General features: G+C 34.1%; 1 protein-coding gene across 1 annotated transcript; it reads right to left on the minus strand.

The window, feature by feature from the left end:
• Positions 1-1,600: 1,600 nt before the first annotated feature.
• Positions 1,601-26,298, minus strand: Phum_PHUM411800 (uncharacterized protein; the record flags this gene model as incomplete). The annotated part of the gene is made up of 37 exons (XM_002428900.1): positions 1,601-1,693; positions 1,779-1,961; positions 2,056-2,323; positions 2,401-2,563; positions 2,635-2,926; positions 3,013-3,261; positions 3,362-11,542; positions 11,653-11,867; positions 11,956-12,250; positions 12,333-12,634; positions 12,732-12,888; positions 13,291-13,377; positions 14,111-14,286; positions 14,380-14,642; positions 14,731-14,990; positions 15,071-15,316; positions 15,460-15,605; positions 15,709-16,231; positions 16,336-16,557; positions 18,398-19,825; positions 20,396-20,520; positions 20,611-20,922; positions 20,981-21,266; positions 21,299-21,577; positions 21,714-21,973; positions 22,069-22,293; positions 22,408-22,602; positions 22,703-23,043; positions 23,121-23,302; positions 23,386-23,589; positions 23,669-23,994; positions 24,075-24,408; positions 24,510-24,799; positions 24,905-25,192; positions 25,285-25,586; positions 25,658-25,909; positions 26,027-26,298. 37 exons carry the CDS (start codon positions 26,296-26,298, stop codon positions 1,601-1,603), a joined length of 18,222 nt encoding a protein of 6,073 aa, XP_002428945.1.

Here is a 26,298-nt window from a genome sequence, read left to right on the forward strand (position 1 = left end):
AATTAAATTTCAATCGAATAAAATCAATAAAATCGTCAATAAAAAAAAAAAAAAAAAAAAAATTTTTAAGAGTTAAAAATTACATTGACGTTGATGATAATAATTTTATCTTTAAAAAAAAAATGATTTTTAAATTTATTATTATTATTATTATTATTATTATTATTATTGTTATTATTATCATTACCCTTCACTTACTCACTATTAATTTTTCCTTTAAAATAATAATAATGATAATTTAATAAAGGCTATTTTTTTTCTCTCTTTTAATATTCTTACGAAATAATTTAGAGCTTTTCTTCTAATTATTATTATTAATGAGCGGGTAAATCACATTTTACTATTATTATTATTATTATTATTATTATTATTTATTAAATTTATTTTTTTGTCGCCATTTTAAATTTAAAAAAAAAAAAATTATTGCAAATAATATGAGAATGCCATTTTTTTATTTATTTATTTATTTATTTAAGGTCTTAATTACTGTGATAAATTTTCATCTCCCCACACAAAAACTTTCCCAATCATTATTTACGTGTAAATATTATCATTATTATTATCATTCGAATTAATACCTTAACATATGCTTCGTATCATTTAAATAATAATAATAATAATAACGTTAAAAATAAATAATTTTCAGGTTTTTTTTTTACGGTAATTTTTTATTTCGAATAAAAATAATAATTAAATTAATTATTACTTTGTTTGATTAATAATAATAATAATAATAATAAATTCATTTTAATTTCAAATTGCACTAATAATAATAATAATAATAATAATAATTTAATAATAATAAAATTTTTCTTTTTTTTTTTTTCTATTATAACTTTTATTAACTTTTATCAATAACTTAAAAATGATACATATGTATATATATATATATATTTAATAATAATAATAATAATTATTATTATTATTAATAGATTTTAAATGAATTTTATTGATAATTAAATTTAAATTTAAAAAAAAAGAAATACATTTAATTAAAATATAAATTAATTTAATGTTTCGTCTTGTAAAAACAAAAAAAATTCAATTCATTCGTTACAATTAACAAAAAAAAAAAAAAAATAGTCAAAGTAATTTCTCAATTAAACATTTTCGTTTTTTTTTCGGGGGTGGGGGGGTGAGGGGGAAGAGAGAGGGGGGAAAAGATTTTTTTTTTTCATAAGTTTTTTTAATGGCAAAATATTTCATTTAAATTTTATTTAAATTCATCCCACCTATTTATTATTATTAATTTTTTTTCTTTATTTAAAATTTTCTAATTTTATACATATGTATATATATATATATTTTTATATAAATATAATTTTCTTCTTCTTCTTCTTCTTCATCTTCTTCTTCTATTTAAAAACATTTTAGTTTACAAAAAAAAAAAAAAAAAAAATTCTTTACAATTTTATTGTCGACAATTTTTTTTATTTATTTTATTTTATTGAATTTTCAGGATTCAATAAATACGATATAATTAAATTATGCTAGAGAGAGAGGGGGAGGGAGGAGGGGGGGTAAATAAAACAAATAAAAGAAAAAAAAAAAATTTTTTTTTTTAAAATTGCACGAAATCCATCAGCATCATTTATACAAATTAATTCATCCATTTTCTACAATTCGGTGCACCGCATAGACAAGGAATTTTATGTTGATCATCTTCTATATCGAATTTATAATCGTAAGCCAACTGCGAACAAATAATAATAATATTAATAATGATGATAATGATATAAGGTTAAAAATCATGAGATTAATGCAGCAACGAGACCAACTTCTTCTCCGCGTGTTATCCTCCTTTTGGCAAATATTATTATTCTTAAATCCCTATCGACTTCGACAATTTCCGCCACGCAATTCGGATTACAGGAATGATTAATGTATCTGGCTAATCCTCCGCAAATGGTCGCATCGATAACTCTTTCCTCATCTAATCTGAACATGTAAATCCCACGATTCTAAAATAATAATAATAATAATAATTTTCATCTCACTTCACACTTCCTTTTCCGTTTTGATGTATGACGTCATTGTAAAAGAAAATTTATTTACCCTTGCTTCGTATTGTTTTTCTCTCGATTCCGACAATTCGTGTCTTATTATCTCTCCAATGTATTCAATGACCATTGTGTGACGTTCCAAATCTCTCGCCGCGTACAATCCCAAACCTTGAATTTTGCTCCGTGCCAAATACACATTGTTCCTCCATTCCAATTTCATTTTTTTGTACTGCGAACTCTTCGAATGTACGAATTGTTTCGAGTAGGGACACAAAATTTCACTGGACAACCCGGGCAAACTCGATGCGAATAAATTCGGTCTGAAAAGGTTTTTAAATTAAAATTTTTTTCCGATTGTTTCAAACAATCTCGATTCCAAACGTTCGATATATTATACCTGGAAGTTGTAGCCGTTCTTTGCGTGTGTGGCCTTTTATACGGCAACAAGTTTTTCTGTCTCGGTTCCGATCTCGCACAACCCGTAGGATTAACGGCCAAGGGTAATTCCAAAAGTGGATTACGACCGTATTTAAATTTATAATCAGTCAAAGTTTCAACACCTGAAATTTAAAAAACGACGGGTTGGAAAAAGGAAAAATTATCATTTTCAAAGAGAGATTTTCTTTCGCACCTGGTAAACTTTCGAGAACTCTCACAACCGCGGGTTCATTCAATCCGAATAAATCTTCACCCGAAACGTATCTGGGAAAAATTTGAACGTTTCCATTTTCCTTTCGTAGTTGTTGTAAAGGCTCGAGTATTCGAGACCAAACTGCTTTCGGAGTCGAATCTCGGAGCTCTATGTCATCGTAATTAGGCTCTTGGACTAGAATTCTAAATTCGGGACGACCGTAAGCATCGTGAATGGAACAAATGTATTTGCAACGTTTGTTTGGCCTACGCATGCTCCAGTAAAAACGAAGCTGAAATTTTAATTTAATTTAATATAATTCGATTGCAATTTCCCCTCCCCTCCCCCCCCAAACAAAAAAAATAAAAAACTCCTTACTATTTTGTACCCGACAGGATAAATGTAATTGGGCGTGTGAAAAACCGAAAGCTGATGAGGCAATAATTGTCCGACGTTTAAAAAAATTAATGAACCAACACGAAGAAGATGATTTTGATCCGTGTGATGCATGACGGTTGCCACTTGTCTGTTTTCATCTCTCTGAACGTACACTCGCCGATACACGGAAAGAGTCGTCAATTCATTGTCTTTTTCATTTTTAGGGATGTGGGCTGGACAATATGCCGTCTATAAATAAACAAATCAATAAAATGATCATGTACAATTTTAGCAAAGTAAATTGTTTAAAAAAAAAAGGAGGGGGGGTTACCTTATTCTTAAAAAATACACATTCATCTTTAACGGCGCAACCTAAATGATACACGTTCGAACACCGGAGTTTGAAACAGTGGATGGTAGCTCCATTTTGATTACACAAACTGCAAATGGTCGTTTGACCCAATTGAAGAGCGTTGTCGACATTCATGAGTGCTCCGTTCACGGTTTCATAAACATCGTCCGACCAAAGAGCGCAATTTAAATGAACCCATTTATCAACGTCGAAATTGAGCAATCGAGCCGGACCGTCTGCCACGCCGTCTCCCAGCTGATGACAAAACAGACACCGCCTCGTATCATCGGAATTTTGACTCGGAGTTAACGTGACTCCCACTCTGAAAAGCATTTCCATCAATTCTCTCTCGGATTGCTTCTTGTATCTCGTGTTGGCTATCAAAGATCCCGGTTGCCAATATTTGTATTTATTCCCTTTATTCGGTTTTTTTATTTCATTGTCTTTCTTTACTTCCTCTTTAGATGCGACTTTTCCATTTTCTTTTTCTTCCGTAGGTGATATTTTCATTTTTTTTGCAGAACTTGAATTATTACTCAAGTGATCGACGACCGCAGCAGCTTTATCTTGACCAGTGTTCGGAGACTTGTGCATTAATGAAAATTGCATGTAACAACCAGAGCTGCAAAAATAAAGATCTTCCGTGCTATCCGTTATGTCGTCTCTCTGAGATAAAAACGGAAGTTCCATGACTTTTTTACGTATCATGTTGTTTAAAATAACCACGTCGCAGTGTCGGCAAAATTTGGCTTGTCCATTTAAAATACTTTGAATATCGACGGGAGCACCTTCTTTACCATCTTTTCCCTTGTTGCGATACAAGCCCAGTTTAATGCTTGGCGGTGTTGCCGTTCTTTCAATTATTTGGTAAGTAGTAGGAGCAGGAATATGTAAAATATTAGCCAAATCTTTTAAAACGCTTAAAATATCTTGAGCCGCGTCGGAATTTAGAGTGAGAGTCACGGTCACGTTTCCGTCTTTGTTTAATGAAGAGTTTTTCCTTAAATTGGCTCCGCCACAAGAATTTTCCTTATCCATTTCTCTGAACTCTTTTAAAGTTTGACCCGGTTTTAATCTTACAGGGATGGGAGCTATAATAGGAATGGGAGGAGATGCACGCAAACCTTCTTCATCGGAACCAGTTTCTTCTTTGATTAACTGCAAAGCGGGATACAAACACGGAGGATCGTGCAACACGCATTCCGGAGATGAAGAACTGATAACAGTATCGGGAGTGTCGGTATCTCGTTCCCTGTTTCCCAACAATAAAGTTTCTAATTTTTTTTCTTCACTGTCCGTAACCAAATTGATAACTGAAAATTCCTGATCGTAAAAACCTCGTTGAGTCGAAAGTGGACTCACGGGGGGAGGTTTTTCTTTTTCACCGAATGGTTTTGTAGTGTAATAGTCCCCCAAACTAGGGAGAAAGCAATTGCCGTAAGTGCCTTTAATTTCTACATTATTCAGTTTATTATGATCACTACTACCAAATATATTGCACACATTATAGTTTTTCCCTAATGCCGGTTCCAAAATAGCTAATGACGGAAGTTGACGTAGTTGCGCCATTAAATTATCGGTATAAGTTTCGTAATCTTCTTCCATTCGAGAACCTTTTCTAGCCCTTTTTTTCGGAGTTCCTCCGGTAAGACCTTCTTTCCCTTGACTTTGTCGTCTCTTCTGCTGGTATTGTCTACGTTTTAATTTTTTAAGATCAATTGCTGCTTGCTCTTGGGAAATACGTTCGCTCGGAGTGCTGTCCATTCTATTTTCTTCCGACAATTCTTTTTTTATTTCCGATTCCGAAAGTAAGTTTTGTAAAGGCTTTTCTTGCTTTATTGTTGCTTGAGGGCTAGTAATGGGAGAAGGAGTTCTTAAACCGAAGCTGCTTCTCGTGGAATTTGTGGGAGATAACAAATCTTCTCGGCTTGGAGTTCTGTTCGATTGTGATATTCTTCTTCCTTCTACAGGAGCTGCTGGCTTTTGTTGTTCTTTACCAGGAAGGGCAGGGGCTACTGGTTTTGTTGCTTGAGGAGAAAGCGGAGTATTTTTTTGCTCCGATAAAATGCTGGGAATTAAAGCCGAAGGCGTGGGTGGCACAGGACGTGCTAATTGTGCTTCTAAAGAAGGTACTGTTGGTAAAACAGGAGAAGGAGCGGAAGATGCAGCAGAAGGAGTAGAAGATGCTGATAAACCTGCACATGCTGTATTTTGCAGCAGTTGCTTCAGCAAAACGTTTTGAGACTCGTCGGTTCTAGGGTATTTGCTACTAGAATTTGTAGTTGCAACATAAGGTGTGAATTTTTCTTCTTTAACTTCTACTGGCTCTGTTTTAACTACCGCTAAATTTACTTGCGTTGAATTGATTTCTTGAGGAGGAATTTTCGTTTCTGGACTAGATCCCAAAACTTTGGGCGGCTGCGTCAAATTTCGATTTTGAGATTCTACGTCATGATTTTTGGGCAAAGACGATTGAATTTCAGATCCATTTTTCTCAACGTTCATGGAAGAAGTATTGCTAACCGCAGGTGTTACTGCAGTTGGTATTGATAATCCTTGACTGACCGAAAGCCTTTGTAACTGAGTGGATGCAATAAGTTGATTCCCAGAAGACACAACCAAACGTGTCGGTATATCAGTTCTAGCTAATCTCAAGGTAGGTTGGGTTAGAGTTACATTTACTGGAGTCGTTGTCGCCACAGAAGCAGCAATTAACGTTCCTTGAGCAAGAGGACGAATCGCTCTCTGAGAAGTTACGTCTAATTGAACGACATTAGGATGCGAAATAACAGTGCCTTGACTTGCTACGATATGTGTTTGGGGCTGGGGAGGCGTTCTAGCGCGAGGCGGAGAAGGAGTTGAAATTCGTCGCACTAAAACGGGATTGGCACGGTTTTGCTGAATGTAATTAGCAGTAATAATTTGCTGCCGTACTCCAGGCGGTAGATTAGAAAGCGGAGAAACTCTATTCGGGCTAGAAACGGTTTTAGTTATTGGCTGCAATAGTCTAGTAGTCATCAAGACTCCAGAAGAAGCAGCAATCAAATTCTTGTCATTAATCAAAATTCCTTGCTGTCCTCCGGTTACGGTTACAGGAGAAGTTATTAAAGTGCCCTGCTGAACTACTGATTGTCCTGTGCTTAAAGTAATTCCTTGCTGTTGAGGCTCTAAAGCAGTCTTATGTTCTGGCTGAGATCCTTGCGAAGGCAACGGTTCACTGTCACAAGATTTTGAGTTTTCAGTCGGTGAATCGGTGCCTGATATTAAAATTCCACTACTGGGACTAAGAATTTTGGATGCAGGCACTCCCAAATTGGATCCAGAACTTCTGAAAATACCCGACGTCGGAGATAATATGAGGTTCTCCGTTTGGTTGATTGTACTCGAGTTGGAATTTTCAGACCTAGAATGACCGGGTGATAGCTCTTGTGATGAATTTTCCTGCTTGCTATCGGCATCTTTTTCTTCCCTAATATTTTCAACCTTATTTTCTTGCTCAGTTTTACTAACGGGTTCTGATTCTTTTTCGAGCAAAGCTTCTAAAGTTGGCACACTATTTTTTCTGACTTCAGTCACTACCACAGGCTGTGAGGTATTAGAAAAATTGGCCTCTTTTTGTAATTTTGATCTTACGGCATCAGAACCCGCGGTAAGAAGTGCGGCTAATTTAGATTGCGTGTTAGCCGGTGGTAAATTTCTAGTTTCCGGTTGAGCAGAAGTTTTTGAAGATCCCCTTGCTAAATCACTAACTTGTATATCGCTTTTACCGGTGTCGGATAACAAACTTTGTAAATTGATTTTTTCATCAAATTTCGGTGGTTCAACTTGTTTACATTTCGGAGGCGTGGGTGCTTTTTCCAATTCTTCATTTTCAAACAATTGAGTTTTTTCAATGCTTTGAAGTTCCGAGGCGTTCAACAATCTAGTCGGAGTGTTATCGATATTTTCCAATATATCTATGACATCTGACAAATCGTGATCGGTTTTAATTACTTCCGGTTTCGTTTCAGGCAAAGTAGGCGCGACCGGAGGAGGTTCGGATTTTAATTTTTCTTTTTCAAGTTGGGATTGTTTTATTTCCTCTAATATCATTTGTTTTCTTTGTTCTAATTCTCGTTTGTTGTCACGAGAAATGGCTTCTGAACTCCGCCTCCTTTCTTCCACGGATTTTTTTCTACCGATGTTTTCTACTGATTTTCTGCGTCCGTCGTTCTTTTTCGTTTCTTCATTTTTCGTTTTGAATTTTAAATTTGAGTCCGATTGTTTTTGAGTAGTAGGAGTTAGATTTGAGCTCATTGTCATACGCGCCGTCGAGGATGCTATAACCGAAGTTGTCGTGCTTACTTGACTTGTCGTAGTTCCAGTAAGTATAATTCTTCCCTTTCCTTCGGTCGAAGATTCCGATACTCTAGCGGGAGGAGTTATTTTTGAAATGCTTATAATGTCACGAACTTTAGGATCAATTTTCGCAATGTGAGAACTTATTTCCGGTAAAACGGGAGCGTCTATTTTCGATTCAGAATCGCAACTTCTGGCCACAACCGAAGGAGCAACTGCAGCATTGCTTATGGATGACAAATTAAGATTCAAGCTTTCATTTTCATTCTTCCAAGAAAATTCCGAAGGAAATTTTTTAGGAGATTTTAATTCCAAATTGGAAGTAGAATACGTGATTATAGCTCTTGGAGCGCTATGAGCACCCATTTGAGAACTCGTAGATGAAGTAAAAGTAGGTTTTTCAATTATTTCCGATGATGATTTTGCCGAGTCCGCCACTGGTTCCATTTCTGTTTTTTTTACAGTCTGAGAGATGTTTGCAGACGAATAGGACACGATAGGTCTATTGACTCCTGTTGTGGAATGTGAACGACTAGAAATTATCTGTTCCGTTTTTAAAACTTGAGTACTACAATTACTACTACCACCACTACTACTACTACTACTACTACTATTATTATTACTATTACTATTATTATTATTATTATTATTATTAGTGCTATTATTTTCTAATTTGTCTTTTTCTTCTTGGTCTACTTTTTTAAAAGCTTCTACTTTTCCAGGTATACTGGTGTAATCGTGTTCACTTAATTGCACTTTTGTTTTACCAAATTTTGATTTTTCATAAGTTTTTGGGGCTTTAATCACAGAAGTTTGATCGAAATTGAATTCTTTTTTCCGTTCAACATCAACATCTTTTGAAACCGTAACAGTTTCTTCGTTTCGTCCTTTATTCATTTCCGAAGGGATTTCCGGTTTGGTTTCGGGGAAAAATTTCGACGCCAGTCCTTCCGGTAAGTCAGTAAACGGAAGATTTGTAACAGACATATCCGGAATTTTAGATGATTCCAAGGTTTCTAAACGTTTGGAGGAAGTGCCGACATTTAAAACTGTCGTCTCTTCCACTTTACTTTCGTTTGCTATAATTAACTTTGTTTTTTCACTGGATTTCAAGAGTCTCGGATCTGGTAAATTCAAGTTTTTTTCAGCTGGCTCATTGCTTATAACTACTTTTATCGGAGTTAAAACTTTATCGTGCGAAGGATCTGGAGAAAGGGGACTGTCCGCAAGATTGTCCGTAATAACACTTTGCACATCACTAATTAATTTTGGCCTTTTTTTCTCAAAGCTCGTTAAATTACTTTTTAAACTACTAGTTTCTAATTTGATTGGTCCTTGCCTTCGAATTTCCTCGTTTTCATTCATTATAATAATTTCAGATTGTTCTATCAATTTTTTGAAATCATCTTCACTGGCGTCTTTTAAAGAAACATTAACGTCTTTTTCATTTTCAATCTCTTCAACATTTTTTTCCTCTTCACTACTACTCCTAGATAATATTATACTTCCTTCACCGATATCTTTATTTATTTTATTATCCGAACGAAAAACAACTTGCCTTTGTTCTTTCCCTTCCTGACCACGTTTGACCATAACTATTTTTCCCTTTTTAGTATGTCTGACAATTATTTGCTTTTGTTCTTCCTGTGGATTGTAATTACTTTCATTATTTTCCTTGATTTCACTTTCCTCAATGCTACTAATTTTGGTTTCTTCCGTGCTCAATCTTAAATCTTCCATTTCTTTTGCTTGTAACGAATCCTCATTTTCTTGACTTTCTCCATCGTCAACACTTTCAAACTCCATTACTTCACAATTGGTAATATCTATTTCATGCGCTTCTAAAACTTCACATTCTTCAAGCACTACCAATTCATCAGAGTCTGATATGACTCCTTCAATGGGCTCATAAACCATTAGGTCATCATCAATGAATTCCATTACTGTGGGTGATCCATTTGGATTTTCATCGTACTTTTCCAATTCGGTTCCCCCTTCTCCTGAATTATCTATAATTATTACGCGCCTTCCATTTCCTTCGTCACTTTCTTCTAATTCTAAATTTAATAAATTTTCCTGAGTGAGAAGTTCAAGACCTTCGGCATCGGTAGCAATTCGGATTTCTTCTTCTTCTTCTTCAGTCTTTTCTTCTAATTTATCAGACTTCTGGTCGAGTTTATCACTCCGATGAGATGGCGACGGAGGCGGAGTTTCTTCATCTAAGCTATCATAATCAACACAAACTAATGAAGCTCTTTTTGACATGATTTGGGGTGAACTAGATTTTTTCTGCATTACTTTTTGACCCTGTAATAATTGCAAATTTTTTTGAAGTGGAAAATTTTTCTGCTGAATATTTCCACCCAACATTTGTTGTATAATTAATTTTTGTTGACTAGGTTGCAACTGTAGTTGTTGACTACTTTGTAACTGCACCACGATGCCTTGCTGAGATAACTCCAAACTTGAATCCTTTTTGTGACGGAGAACAGAGATTCTACGATTTTCAGGAGGGGAAACACTTTGACTGGTAGACGGTTCTGCATGAACCACACGACTAGGCCTAACAACGCGTTGAAATCCAGAATTTTTTAAAATTCCTTGAATGGGCTTTTCTACCGTCAAAGTGTTAACTTCCGCTGAAGGCTCTGCAGTATTAGCTACCTTTCTACGATCGTCTTCATTTTTCTTTTGTTTCTTTCCTTTGCTAAAAGTCCACATCGGAGAACCTCCGCGTAAACCAAGACCAAATCTCGCCAACCTTTTTATATTTTCAATGTATGGCAGAAATGGAATCGGCGCGTTAGGTCCTCCTCCTCCTCCTCCACCATGATCTAACTCCAAAGAATCACGTTTATCTTCTTCTTGCACCATATGTTGTTGTACAATATTGTCTGTGCTCCCGTAATTCATATATCCTGATAATTTATTTATTGGACTTCCTACGTTCGGACTTCTGGGAGGAAGATTTAACGGAGATTGTACTAATGGACTTGTCTGAGTCTGAACCATAGGACTTTTCTGAATTGTTGGCGTAACTGGGCTCTTTGGTGGTAAATTCATAGGAGATTGAGGCATTTGAACCATCGGACTAATTGGACTTTTTGGATTTTGCCCAGAGACAATGGGACTTCTTGGAGAACCTTGAGAAATGGCGTGAATGTTATGACCACTTTGAACTACAGTTATTCTTTGTGGGGATGATATTGGCACGTTTTGAAGACTTGATTGATTTTGTATAATTCTTTGTTGATTTTGCGCAGCAAGTTGCTGTTGCTGTTGAATCATTTGTTGATCTATCAATTGTTGTCTCTGCTGTATTAATAGCTGCTGTTTTTGCTGATGAAATTGCAATAATTTTTGTTTTTGTTCCATTGTTAAATTAGGGTTTTGTTGAGAAATTTGATTTAAAATTTGTTGGTTTCTTATTTGTTGCTGCTGCTGCTGCACTTGTTGCTGTTGTTGTTGCTGCTGTTGTTGTTGAATTAAAACATTTCTAGGTATTACTTGCTCTCGTGTTAATGCGGCTCGCTGAAGTACTTGTGTTGGATCTTGAGGTTTTTGAGTATATATTACTCGAGTTGCAGTTGGCCCTTGGTAAACTGTAGCTGTTGATTGTGGGTTTGGTCCTCGCAACCTGGGCTCTCTGGAAAATCTGGGACCGACATTTAATCCGTGAAGACGGTTAACCTGATCAGATAAACCAGGTGAATTCACCATTCGTCCTCGATGCTGAGGAGAAGCAAGGCGAGGATTCCCAGGAACTACAGTTTGCGGAGAAGCCAAGCGAACAGGCCCTGGTGACGGAAGTGAACCAGGACTAAATGGACTGTCTTCTCCCTTTAAACAAAAGACTCTCGATTAGCATTTAATTATGTTTATAAAAAATTTTTAATCTTTTTAAATGTAAATTTTATTTAAATTTTATTATTTTTAAATGTAAAATATACCTGCGAGTGAGGAGTTCCCAATCTTGGAGACTGTTGCATACTGTGAGGCGACATCGGGCTTTGCAGAATACCACCCGCTCCGGGAGACTGGTTAATTATAGGTCCAGGAGATTGTAACGGCGAAGGACTTGGACTCATTAAAGGACTCTGAGGAGTATTTGGATGTGACGAAGTGTTAAAACCTGCTGCAGGATGCATTGGAGAATTCGTTTGACCTAAAAAATAATAATTTCCAGTATTTTACAACGTATTTATAGTATTATTTGTAAATTTTTTTTTGTACGGAAAAGGTACAATACTCACCTATATTCATTGGACTTTGACTAGGATTCAGTGATCCGGTAGTATGCAGCGGACTATGACTAGGTTGATTTAAAGGACTTGAGCCAGTGTGTAAAGGACTGTTTTGTCTTTGTTTTTGTTGTTTATTCCTGTATTCCTGAATGAGCATTCCATGTTGTCTGCAAGATTTTCTACTGGCATCCAAATGTTTTTGAAGTCCCGACTGTTCCGTAGATATCCTCTGTAATTCTAGAGCATCTTGTTCTGAAAGTTCATTTCCATTCTTTCGAAGCTGCCTTTGTTTGCTATTAAGTGACTAGAAAAAAAATTTTTCATCATTAAATTTCAATGTTTAAATAAATCACCATTATATTATAAAATATCAAATGTTATTTTACCTTTCTTATTTTTCTCAATTTTTGCACCTCAGTTTCATAATATTTCAACTGCTGTTGAAGGATGTGATTTTGATTATTTAACCATGTTTCATACTCGATTGCAATTTGTCGATCTTGTTCGCTAGATATGACATCGGGGGGTACGGGTGGCGGTTGCAAAACTGGAGCATTAAAAGGTGGAACCCTCGAGGTTTGATTAACATCGGCAACGGGTCGACCTTGCGTTGAAATAAACGGTCCGGGGGGACGTTGAAATTGGGGTCTCATTCCAGGATTCATAACGTTTGCCGGAGAATTCATACCTGCATAAAATTATTATTTAGAAAAATTCTTCGAACTAATTACTATAACACAAAAAAAAAAAAAAAAAAAAAAAAAAAAAAAAATTACTTATTATACCGGGTGCCGAAATACCAGGGGGGGGAATGGAATCATTTCTTAAGTGATCCATATTAACGTCTCCCATGGAATTTGCACTGTTGTCAACATTTTGCTGTTGTTTTTCCTGTTCCCTCTTTTCTTGTTCCAAAAGATCTTCTAGTAATAAAGGCTGTTCCTGTAATAAATACTATTGACAGTTAAAAACTTTTTTGTAATTAATTTTTTTTTTTAATATGTTCAAATATAAACCTAAATAATTTAAAATGTGCTGCGAATTTTTTTTTTTTTTTAAATAAAATTGTGAATTAATTTTTTTTTTTTTGTATTTAAGCAAAAGATTTATTATTTATTTTTAATGAGTAATGAATTTTGTTTGGAAAAAGCAATAAAATTAATTCTGTGCAATATCAACAACCATTTTTTAACAATTAAAATTCATGCAGTGAATAGTCATTCATTCAATATAATTATTATTTTTTAATTTTATTATTTGTGTAAGAGAACAAATTATATAAAAACGAATAAGTACATTTAGCAAAATAATATAGACTACGAGAACATTCGGTATATTCCTCACCTGAAGTAGAAGAGGCCTCCGTTGGAGATAGTGAGGCGTGTGATCTTGTGGGTACATCACAGGAATCGGATGGCGGCCAGATGTTATCTATACAGTTAGATAAAATCGCATACGTATGTCCATCACCAAAATCATTCACAAAACATTTACAAACATATTTAAAACTTTAGCAAATCACACCAAAAATTCATTAAACATTGTTTTTAGTCGAGAAAAAAAAAAAAAATTTTTTTGAAATTTAATTATAATTTCAACGAACAAAAACATTAATATTTCTTTTTATACTAATTCATTTCATTTTTAGGGCAAAAAATCACACGCACGCACACACACACACACGCATATATTGTGTTTGTGTGTGTGTGAGATTGTATTCTAATTTTGTGGATTTGCTTCAAGTTATTGTTTTTCTTTTATTTATGGCAAGTTAAAAATTATTTTAACATAAAATCCTACAAATTTTTATTTTTTTATAAGCTAACTTTAATTGAAAACATTAATGAAATGTTTATTTTAATAATTTTTTATTGTTAAAAAAAAAAAATTCTAAAAATATGAAAATTTTAATCTTTTTTAATCGAGTCATAGTAAAATTCATTTGAAAATTTTTTAATTAAAATTAAAAAAAAAAAAAACTACTACTTTTTAAACTTCAAGCAATAATAATTAGTGTGTTTTGTATTCAGAGGAAAAAAAAAAAAAAAAACATACTAATTAAATGATTAGAGCAAAAGGTTAATGAAGTATAAATTCAAACAACTATTACAAGCAACCCTTTTAATGTAAGCTAGAATTTATATCACATTATCATAATGCTTACCTGTGGTCCAGGATATGGCGGTGGAGGTCCGGGATAGGGAGGAGGTGGTGGAGCGACTGCCAATCCGCTTATCCTGGTTTGAACCGGTAAACTTTGTATGATTTGTCCGGTGGGACCCACTATAACTCGAGCAGAGTTTTGAGCGCCTACTCGAAGAGGAAGACGTTGAGGATCAACTGTTAAAATGTATTTAATTAATTTAATGTTTAGATAGAAATTATCATTTTTAATTTTTTTTTTTACCAAACTAAATTATGGGGTATACAAACCTGAAACTGGAATGGATCCAGGGATGGCCATGGATACTCGAGGTAATGCTGATGTAAATCTGGGCTCTAAACCCTCAGTTTGAAGATCTTCCCCTGTTAAGTGAGTCAAAGAAATATCACCCGCACCAGGGACTTGAGGGGTTTCAGCGGGTTTTGCAACCTGATTTGAAACATCGGAAAGACCGGATGTAGCTAAAGCAGATTTTACGTTATTTTCTGGAGGAATAGCCGCCATTGCTTTACTTGCAGAAGGTTTTCCGGCACTAAAATTTCGTTTAAAAAAAAAAAAACAAACGATATCACTATTCTTAGTTTATAAATGTTTTGATCATACAATAAACCACGACTTACACATTATCCTTGTGTATTTTTTTCTCTTTAGTTTCATCATCTTCCAACTCCAAATTATCCAAAATGTTAGTTTTATCTCCGTGCGACGTCTCGGTATCCACGTACTCAAGTATATTAAAATCCGCACCCATTTCAGCCAATAACTCGTCGTCGTCATCGGCTAAATCTCCCAAAATGGCAGATACGGCTTCAACCTCTGCCATTTGACCACCTTCTTGCTCTAACTGTTCCAGTTCCGCTGTTACACTTTCCGGGATTTCCTGAAAATATCGATTTAAGTAAAAAACATGCAATAAAAATAAACGATGTGAAAAAAAAAAAAAAAAAAATTAAATCTAACTTGTTGTTCAGTGGTAGCAGTGGATTGTGGAGGAGGAACAACAACGTGACTCGGTGCAGTATGAGTAGGTCGAATTCTGACTGGAACGAGACGTTGCTGTAACACGGTATTTTCACCGTGCCTAGGTTGAACCATTTCGTCGTAAGGATCGAGTGCGTTTCTCGGCTGAGTTGGCTGAGTAATAAATGCTTGAACTGTTTGAGGTCTTTGCTGTTGTATTAAAAGACGCATTCTTTGATCTTGCGGCTAAGTAAATGATTTTATTTAAATATTATTTTAACATAATCAATATATTAAAATTGAAATAATAATAATAATAATTACTTCAAAAAAAAAAAAAAATTTTCCAATTCAAAATTTAATTTAACATAAAATACATTTTTACTTACACCCTGAATTCTAGGATCGGCTATTTGTCGCAAAGGCGCACGTACCAAAACTTGTTGAATAGGCATTCTGGGCCTAGGTAGGGTTCCCGGAGGTAAAGGATGCCTAAATGTGCCCTCCTCGGGGTTCTCAGAAAATTGCTCTAAAGCTAAACATTTTTTTTTTTTTTTTTTTTAAAAATTAAAAATCATAAAAAATAAAAAATTTAAAGTAATATTTAAAATTTATGTAAAGAGGAAAAAAAACTCTACCTGGACCTGAAGACCATTGCCTTTGAATATTAGGAGATGTAGGAATACCTTCCTTTTGTCTCTGTAGTAAATCTCTTAACTGACGTGTCACTTCAGGATTTTGTACCGATTGAACTGTCGAAAAATTTTCTTCTGGGCGCCTATTGGCTTCATTGTATAAAACTGCCGAACGTGGAGGCACCGAAGGAGGTCTTGGAGATTGCGCAGTATAAACGGCTCTAGGTGACTGATTAGCAAATGTTCTAGGAACAATATAAGGATCAGTCTCGGAATTAGGAGAAGTTGTTCCCGGGAAATCTGGAAGTGAAGATGTTTGATTAGGAGAAAATTGCCGAGACTGATAACCTTGATTCAGAGGCCTTAAAGGTCTATTAAGAAGAGGAGATGGTGGTGCTAAAGGATGAGAAAATGGACTAGGACTTTGTGCAGGGTGGATTCTAGTCACCTTAACATTTGAATTCAATGGAAACTGCGACCTGGAACCTGGTGAAGGAGAAGCCATTGGTCCCAAAGCATTTGCATCCTAAAAATTAATTTCATGTGGGTGTAAATAAACGATTGAAACATAACTTTCTAAAAATTTGGAATGGTTAATACGCAATTATAGGGAAAAAAATTATATAGTACCTGAGTAGTTGAAACTTGTAACTGTATCGTTAAATTCGATGTGTTATCATCTCCTACGCTCATTTGTCTGTTGATTCTAGCAATGCCTTGAGCTCTCTGTTCCTGAATGACCTGCTGTTGTTGTTGTGCTTGAGCTTGCCTTAATGCCTGCAATTGTTTCCAGTGACGTTCTTGCTCAGATTCACGATTCACCTTTTGTTGTTGCAGAACTTTTTCTTGATCCTTGACATAAATAAATTTTCTTTTAATTTTTATAATGATTAATTTTTTCAAATGGTAAATAAAGCAAATCAAATCGAATTTTGAAATGCTTTAATTTACGTAATGGTTAATTTTTTTTTTTTTTTCATAAAAATCTTAATATCAAACCCTTTTTTAAAATTATGTACATATGTTAAAAATGAAACCGATGGATAATTCTAATTAAAAAATTTCAATTCTCCATTATTATTTGTTTCAAAAACCGTTCGCAACGAAAATAATCATTAAAACATTGGTTTCATTACGTCATATGCGTATAATTTTATGTTTAACCACGACCTGACAGATACCATTGTCAAAAGAAAAGGTTCAATCAATCAAATTAATAAGCAAAATTTTAGCTTGATCGTTGTACGAAAAAAAAAAAAAAAAAAAAAATCAAGGCAAAGCTTGTGAGAGTATCTGATGGCCACTTCTTTATTAAAAAAATTATACGTTATTGCTATTAAAATAATTTTAACTTTTTCTTTTGAAAAATATTAAAAAAAAAAAAAATTAAGTTAATGTGAAAATCAAAAACTGTGAAAGAATAAAATAGTTAATAAAAATTAAAAGAAGAGTAATAACAACAACAACAACAACAACAGGCAACCACGAACACCTGAAAACATGCAATTAAAAAAAAAATAAAATAAAAAATTTTTTATCTCAAGTTGTCAAAACTTATTTTTTTTTTACAATCTCCATTTAAATAAATAATTTTTATAAGACTTTTCTTAAAATACCATTTTTCTATTTAGTTTTTGACAACTCGAAATGAAACAGTTATTGCTAACAATTTCAAAGAATATTTTCTTTTGTCCGCCATTTTCCATCAATCTTTCCGGCATTAAAAAAAAATATTCTTTGAACGTAGCAAACATAATAAAATATAATAAAAAACTTTTAAAATAAAAAAAAAAAATCACAAAACCAGCAAAAGTACTGTAAACCAAATGCGAAGCTTTCTACAATATTTTTACAAAGATTATTGTTAGTAAGAAAGGAATTAAGGAATTGGTGGGTGGAGGGAAGGGGGGGGTGTTGAGAAGGTTAAAAAAGGATTCGTGATTGTTGCTTTTTTTTTTTTTTTTTTCGACAGGGGGGAAACCCATTGAAATTTTTTTTTTTTTTTTTTTTTTTTTTTTCACGACTTTTCTCCATGCAAAAATAAAAATCACGGCTGATATTTTTATTGACGAACCTAATTAATTACTACTTTTCAAAAAAAAATTTTCTTTTTTTCTATGACGTCTTTTTCTTTTTTTTTTTTTTTTCTTCCAAAATAAATGAGAAATGAATTTCGCCCTTAATCTTGATTCGCCAATAAAAACAAAATTTTTTTTTTTTCAACTTCATAAGACACATTTTTTCATTCACGAACGAACGTCGACGAAAAAAAAAAAAAAAAAAAAAAACAAAATAATTTGCAATTCTATTTTTTCACAGCAAAAAAAAAAAAAAAAAAAATAAACAAGAAAATCTAACTAAAAAAAAAAAAAAATAATAATAATAATAATAATAACTCCGAATACTAACGTCAAAACGATGTACGGTAACGTGTATGTAAGTAAAAAAAAAAAAGACTTTTAAGAAAGAAAACATCAATTTTTTTCCATTTTCTTCTAGAAATCGAAATTTCAACATTTCAAAAAAAAAAAAAAAAAAAACTAACGTTAAAACTTATAATTTTTGTGCCTGTGGAAAATACGTTGCCGTAAATCGTTGACCAAAAAAAAAAAAAAAATAAAAAAATAAAAGAAATCATAAATTCAAAACAAGGAAAAATGATAACAAAAACGTTCTTTTTGAATGTGCTCACCATGTGTGAGTGATTCGAAGGAGCTGGGGAGGTGGTTTGCGAAGGATGAGCTAAATCGTAACCATCGGGACCGAGAGAGGGTAGCGTTCTCATGATTTCGGATGGTGTGAGGACCCTAATCTGATGATCGTTGGATTCGCACGATTCCGCTGTGTCATCTTCTTTTTGCGAAACTAAATGAGATTTTCCATCCAATACTTTCGCAGATTGTTGGCAACCCTGATCCGTGACAATGAGTAAACGATTGAAACCCACTATTTTATCTGCCAAAATGTTGTTACTACTACTACTACTACTACTACCACTACTACTATCTTGGTTCGAATTTTGATCGACAAGTGTTTGAGATGGTTCGGGTTGCTCTTTACTCTCAGACGTTCTGTTACCATCGTTCGTGTCGACGGATAAAACCTTATCGGAATCGTCAGATTTCAAAGTCAAATTGTTCGAGTCTAAGGGTTGAGATTGAATTATTTGAGGAGCGTTTTGTAAAATTGTGTTCGATGCCGGATGTAAAATTTTAATTTCGGATATGTGATGAGGATTCCCTTGATTTTGAGGTAATGCCAACGTCATGGGACGATGAATAAAAGTTTGACCGTGGTTCGATATCTGATTACGAGTCAAGTGGCTTAATCCCCCCGCTTCGAAAGCTCTAATAGTCACGTTTGGCGCTCTATTTGATATATCTAAATGAAGTTGACTTGGAAACCTGGAGTAATTTGGAAACTGAATGATATTATGATTATTTTGTCCTATGATATTTTGAACGTTAAACGTATTACTTTGTTGCGTTTGAGCTTGACCGGTAATAATAATCGGTTCGTTTTGAACGTATTGGTTGGGAGTTGTAACTCCGGAAAAATGATGATGTATGGTAAAATTATGACTGGGGTTTACGATATTGTGATTATTAGCAATGACTACGTTACGAAAGAGAATGTTTTGAGATCTGTTATGAGTATTTTCTACGGGAGCCAACAAAACGCGCACAGCTTTATTTTCAATGGGAGCGGAATTTTTTGCGGAATTTCCTTCCGTCTGACTTCCAGAATCCGAACTGTTATTCGATAAAGATTTATCATCGGAGACCGAAGCGAAAAGATTTATTTCATCAGATTCGGCGGAATTCGTGATTGGAGTCACGGTGGTGGTGGTGGTTGTGGTTGTGGCCGGGGTGGTTGTGGTCGTGGTGGTGGTAATTGTTATGGTGGTGGTAGTCGGAGGAGAAGGAGGAGTGTTAGTAGTTAGTGATTGCGTCTTGAGTGCCGCTTGATCGGAAGCCGCCGCCTCACACACCTCGCCTTCTCCGGGTAGTTGTTGGCTCATAGTCGTCGGAATAATATTCTTCTGCTCGGTCGATGGACTTCCCTTGGCGACAGCACTCCCCGACGGGGAAGTGGCGCTTGTTGGGCTTTCTTTTGGAATCTAAACGGGTTATTTTACAAAATACGATTTGAGAAGCTAATTTCAATAAAACATTTTTCCATTTAAAATTTAAAAATGTCAACGTGAAATTTAAAACTTACAGCTAGATGATACAAATAGACAAAAAAAAAAAAAAAAAAAAAAAAAAAAAATGTCTGTTACCGTCACATTTTAAAATAAAATTCCAGATACTTCCTGAATTTAATCAAATTAAAAGAATTACCGCTAATAAAATTTACTAAAGCACATAATTCAACTTCTAGAAATTAGCTCCTCATTAAATCACAACATAAAAACGCAAAATAAACAACATGAAAAAGCTCCCCATTATTTTTATAATTTTTGGAAATACTTAAAATTTTTCTAGAAGGGTAGTTTAGCACAACTCATGGCGAATATTTCAAATTATTAACTAATAAAATTCTTTTTTTTAAATTATTCAACAACAGAATTACTGACTTAAACGAGTTTTGCAGTTTAAAAGACTTTAGACCACAGTAAATAATTTTTTAATAATATTATTTTTCTTAAATAAAATATTAAAAAAAAAAAAAAAAAAAATGTACGCACCTGCTGAGCTTTTTTCATCCTGATTACAGATCTGTTATCCCGAGCTTTTTGAAGATAAGGTGCCTTTTGATCGCTAGTTAAACTTCTCCATTTTTTCAAAATTTGTTTACATCTCTCTGGCCATACTGAAAAAAGAAAAAAAAAACGTTTTTGTATTTTATTCATTCTCTCAAGAATTAAAACTGAATCGAATAATAAAATAATGTTTATTTTACCCGGGAATTGTTTTTTCCATTCTGGATGATTAGTATTTGCGTAAAGAACACTAGATATAGTGGCATTTAATCCCAAAGCTTCATCTGCTTCCATTTTCATTGGAGTGGTTCGTGAGTTAGTAAAAGCTGGACCTCCGGATCCTTGAGGCTGATCAACCCCTAAAGGTGTTTCTTCTAACCAAGGACTCGCCGGTTCGGAGACTTGGGAATGAGGCGAGTTAGAATACTCAGAGTGGTATGGACTAGGGGGAGGAAAACTCGGAGGAATTATATTTTGCGGAGTCATTGGCGGTTGAACATTTAAATGTAAGCCTTAAACGTTAAATTAAAAAATTAATTAATTGCATTAAATTTAAATTAAAATGTCAACCCATTACTGGAAAACTTATCAGACCTGTATATCCTTGTTGACTCTCTTGATTTTCATCCGTTAATACACCCTTAAAAATCTCTTCTACGTCTTTAGAATTCATATTAGGAAGGCCACTTTCCCTCACCATTGTTTCCAAATTAAAATGAGGAGATAATATGTCGGTTAGCTCGTCTTTTGACTGATTCGCACCTGGTGTTTCTAACGTATTGTTTAATTCACCTCCATCTAAATTATCCGAAGTCTGGAGAAAAAAATGAGTGTTAAGAGAAGCAAATACAAAGTGCTATAATAAAGTTTTTAAAAAAAAAAACCAACTTTAATATCGTCCTCCGCCATAATGGTATTAACTAAATCGGGATCCAGGAGATCGCCAGGCAGCGGTAAATCTTTCAAATTTAAGTCTTTTAAAACTTCATTATCACTTCCTTCATCTTCTTCCGTTTTTATCGGCGATCTTTCTTTTTCATTAAATATTTCATCCACTTTTTGTTTTTCTTTTTCCTTTTCTTCCTTTTCTTTTTCTTGTTTAGCTTTTACGTCTTCCATGACTTTTAGTTCGTCTTTTGACAATTTAATAGTCTTATCATCTGATACCTAGTATTTTCACGAAAATAACAGAATATTTTGTATCTTTAAAAATTTCTACAATTATTTTACTTAATACAATTTTTTTTTGACGCAACTTTTAAAATTAAATAAAAGAAAATCTCCAAATTGAATTTTTTCTTACCTGAAACTTAGATACTAATTCATCATCGGAACTTGAATGCAATTCTTTTTCTTTTGGCGTGTCGAGCAATTCTCGACCGAAAAAAGCTTCTTGAAGATACGTGGGAAAACTTTCAACAAGTTTACTTTTTGTTTTTCGCCTGATTGGTTTCCTTTTTGGTTTATCCATCGATTGCATAGGCGATTTTTCAATTCCCGGAATATCTTCATCATCTTCGGCCTTTCTATTAGATCGAAATCTAACCCAGAAACCGCCAATACCTTTAACAACAATGGTATGTATTATTATTATTATCTCTTTCATTTAAAATAGTTCAATTGTGTTCAACCCTAATAAAATTTAGAAAAAAGCTTACCCAGCTTTTGTAAATTTCGAGTTCTTTTCTTTCTTAAAACCATGACTCCCGATTCCGTAGTGACTATTGTAAATCCCTCTGGAGGTTCTGGAGGCTTTCCGTCTTCTCTAGGAGTTACTTCCATGCCTTCTTTCCATAATTCGGTAGGTTCGTCCTTTAAACCTTCATCTCGCATACCATCTTCATCTTCTTTGATGCCTGGAGAGCCGGGAGCGGCCAATTTTCCTATATTCCGAAACAATGAGTTCAGTAAAATACATTCGAAAAAGGAATAAATTTTTCTGTTACAAAAAAAAAAAAATTTTTTTAATTTTTTACCTTCGGTTCCAGACACAACACTTTCAATGGTAGCTAAAAACCTTGCCTCTTTATCCATCACGGGAGAAGGCAAAAGAGAAGCTATTCTTTTAGCAGATCGTTTTTTTCTTTGAGTAACTTGTTGTTCAATTGCCAAAGATTTTATCTGAAGCATACCTGCTTCTGATAAACAAACACCATCTACCAGAAATTGAGTCTGAGAAAATCTTGGCAGCTCTAAAATCAATAACAAAAAACCTCACGCAATTAGAAAATCATCAACGATTTTTTGAAATTAAAAAAAAAAAAAAAAAAAACATTTTTCTTTTAATCTTACCGGGGCTTTTAGTAGGAGTCGGTGGTTTGGGGATTGGTTTTGGAGTTGGAGGAGGGGGTAATAGATGTGGTGGTGGTACATCTCTAGGTCTACACAGCACACAAGTGTATTTTTCATCGGCACACTTTTCCGCATCCAAATCATTACGGATTCCATCGCATGACCCGTGAAGCCACCTTTCACACTGTTCACATTGTATCACAAGTTCACCTTCAACGTACGGTTCAAGACAAGACGGGCAAAAAGTGTGAGAAGCACATGGGCCGCACTCGGTGTATCCATTCATCCAATTGCAATTGAATCCAGGATCATTAGATCCACAGCGAATGCACACAACACACCTAAAAAATTTCAAATAAATTAAATTGTATCCATGTCTAATGACATTATGTAAATAAATAATAATTAGTTCACTCACCATTTACACTTCCAAACTCCACGAGGCACATAATCAAGAGGTGGGTCCATACAGTAGATATGATACGAAATATCACAGTCATCGCATAAAGTTAGTCTTGAATCGTCGTTTCTCTGACCACAACCTTCACAAACAGTGCAATCCAAACATCGCCAGCCTTTTTGTAGAATAACCTTAGTAACCTATAAATAAAAAAATTCATTACGGTACTAAAAAAAAAAAAAGACAACATTGATAAAATATAAAAATTAGCTGTACTATTAACCTTGACATTAACACAATAAGGATGGTAGCACTGTCCACACTGGGCACAAGATATTAAACAACCTTCTTGATCCGTACCCAAAGCACCACACATTACACAAATATCTTGACTTAAAACAAACTTATCGGATCCGGAGCATAAAACCATTCTATTTTCCACTCCAGGCTCTTCTTCACTTTTATTAGAAGGATCCGCTAAAGGCTTCTAAAAAGATTTTTAAAAAGTTAAAATTATTGAAGAGAAAAATTTATTTTATTCGCAAATATATATTATTAAAACTCACTTGCAATCCTAAACCGGGAACCCCAAAAACTCCTCTCATTTTTGGTTTTATACCTCTTTTTTTACCGAATTCTGGCATTTTTTTCATTTTTTGATAATTTATTTTACCACCAGCTTGTTGCCCTTTAGGTCGGCTCATAAAACGTTTTTTAGCCAAATTGCTAGAGCAAAATGGTTTGCCTTTTCCTAATCCTATGATTCTAGAATAATCTTCATAATTTTTTCCATCGGAAGGAGAATGATCGACTTCCATACCAGATGAGTCGTCCCCGTATAAAGATTCTTGACTGGCTGAAAGGCTGGATTCTAGTAGAGCTTCATCAAAACCTATAGATTAAGAGAATTTTTTAATTTTAGTAACCATCAATTTATTTTTTTTATTAAACCAAATTTCAATCTTTACTCACTGTCTTTTCTTTTTATTCCCTGCCTTCCCATTGAATTCAAATTTTTACATATACAACAAATGTATTCATAATCAGGATTTGTTTCTTTTCTTGCAGCGTAAACGCTTATATCGGCCTCATTATCGCATGAGCCGTGAACATATTTGCGACATTTTATACACTGAACCATTTCCCGATGAGCGGCAGCTCTATAAGCCCTGCCACAAACAGGACAACAAAAACCTTTATTTCTTTGCTGATAACATGAATCACACACAGAAAAATGATTGTGCCAACGCGATGATAAGCCTGATCCAGGAGTACGAGATCCACAATCGCTACAAACTCGACAACACTAAAACAATATATTTGAAAATGATACGATGGAAATAAAATTATAAATTTTAAATATACATTAATATTTTTTATTTCAAAACTTAAAAATTTGATTTTTACCTTGCACTTCCAACCATATTTTGGAATACTAGTAACAATAGGTCTTAAGCAACTAGGATGATACGCTTTATCACACGATTCACAAAGCATTATTTTTCCTATTTCACTAGGCTGGCGGCAAACCTGGCACACTCTACATTCAAAACACTGCCACCCGGCTCTTACTCCAGGAAGAAGAGCGAGCCCAACACACGAACCATGATGATGTGCTCCACATGATGTACACATTAATATGTTGCTAACATTGCCCAAAGAAAGACAAGTAGAACATTGAGAAGTTTCACCTATGGCTAAATATTAACATTTAAAAAAAATAAATTTTTATTACATAAAAGAATTTTTAGATCTCTCGAAAATTCAATGCAGCAATTTTACAAAAATGTCGAAATACTTACGCAACAGTGGAACTTGGTCTAAATGCAAGTTACATATTAAAGATTTTGTTTTGTTGTCCATAAAACTTCCACTAGCCAGGGCACAGGGATAATGAAAGTATAATCCACAAGAAGATTGTCCTTGGGAAAAACAACATACTACAGATGCACCAAATCGCGAACAATAAGAGCACCTTCTTGTAAGCGCTTGCAAAACAACTGGGCCATGATTTTCAATTTGTAAATCGGATTCATTTCTATTTACTCCCTCCGACCATAATATACAAGATAAATGAACATAAAATGTACCTAGAATGTATGTAATTCAATTTTGTTAATTATTTTTTATTAAATATTAATTCCAAAATTGACTAGCGTTATAAAATTGAAAAGTAAATTACCTAATGATTCAAATATTAAATTAACATCTGGTTCATCAACATAACCAATTACACTCAGTTCATCCAAAATTTCACTTCCTGATTTACCCTCCCTACTTTTTTGACGCCTGTGACTTATTTGATGAGGCACTTGACCTCTAGGACTCTTATCCCCTGTACTTTGAACCGATGATGGACTCAGTCCTGGACTAGGATTGGGTTTACGAGGTGTAAAACCTTCTGGACAACTAAGACGAATCATTTCCCTTTGACCAAGCTGACTTCTTTCAGACAAATTACATAGGGCACATATTTTACCAGGCCTAAAAAATTTTTATTTATTTTTTAAACTTGTCTCGACATATTTACTTATTTTTAATTTAAGAAAACTGACCAAGTTTCCGGAAAATAAGGGGGGTCATCTGGAGCAAGCATTGGAAAAGGTTTTTCTGCCTTCTCAGCTTTTTCCATTTTATCACCAAGATTAACAACCAGTTCTTTACATTCATTTTCTAAATTTAAATTATTATTAACACTAATTCCACTTTCGGTAGGTGATTTTTGAGATTGTGGTGTATCAGGAGCAGAATTCGGAGTTCTTGGTTGTTGACTACAAGAAGTAGGGTCTCTTTTAACATAAACACCACTGAAATTAAAAAAAACCTTACTAATTTTTCATCTTAAAATAAAATCCAATATTAAGGTATTTTTACTTAAAAAAAATTTAAATTTCATTTGACTTTTATTATGAATATGAACAAACCTTTTCCATCTTTTTAATTTGATACCCAAAGGCTTTTTATCTGAATCTTTTTTCGGCCTTCCTCTACGCCTCCTAATACTCAAAGGCTTTCCTAAATTTGAATTTGGTTTTTTAGAGAAAGAAAAGAAACCTTCTTCTGAAATATATGGGGGTGTAGAAGCAGCACTTAATGATGGGGAAGAACTTGGATCTTCATCAGACTCATCATCATCTCCTTGAGTTTCTGATTCCATTCCCAGATCTGTGTCATCATCTAATTGTTCTTCATCCAT

This window comes from Pediculus humanus, genomic scaffold (genome assembly GCF_000006295.1).
Source record: "Pediculus humanus corporis 1103172108180 genomic scaffold, whole genome shotgun sequence".
Classification (NCBI taxonomy): Eukaryota; Metazoa; Arthropoda; class Insecta; order Psocodea; family Pediculidae; genus Pediculus; species Pediculus humanus.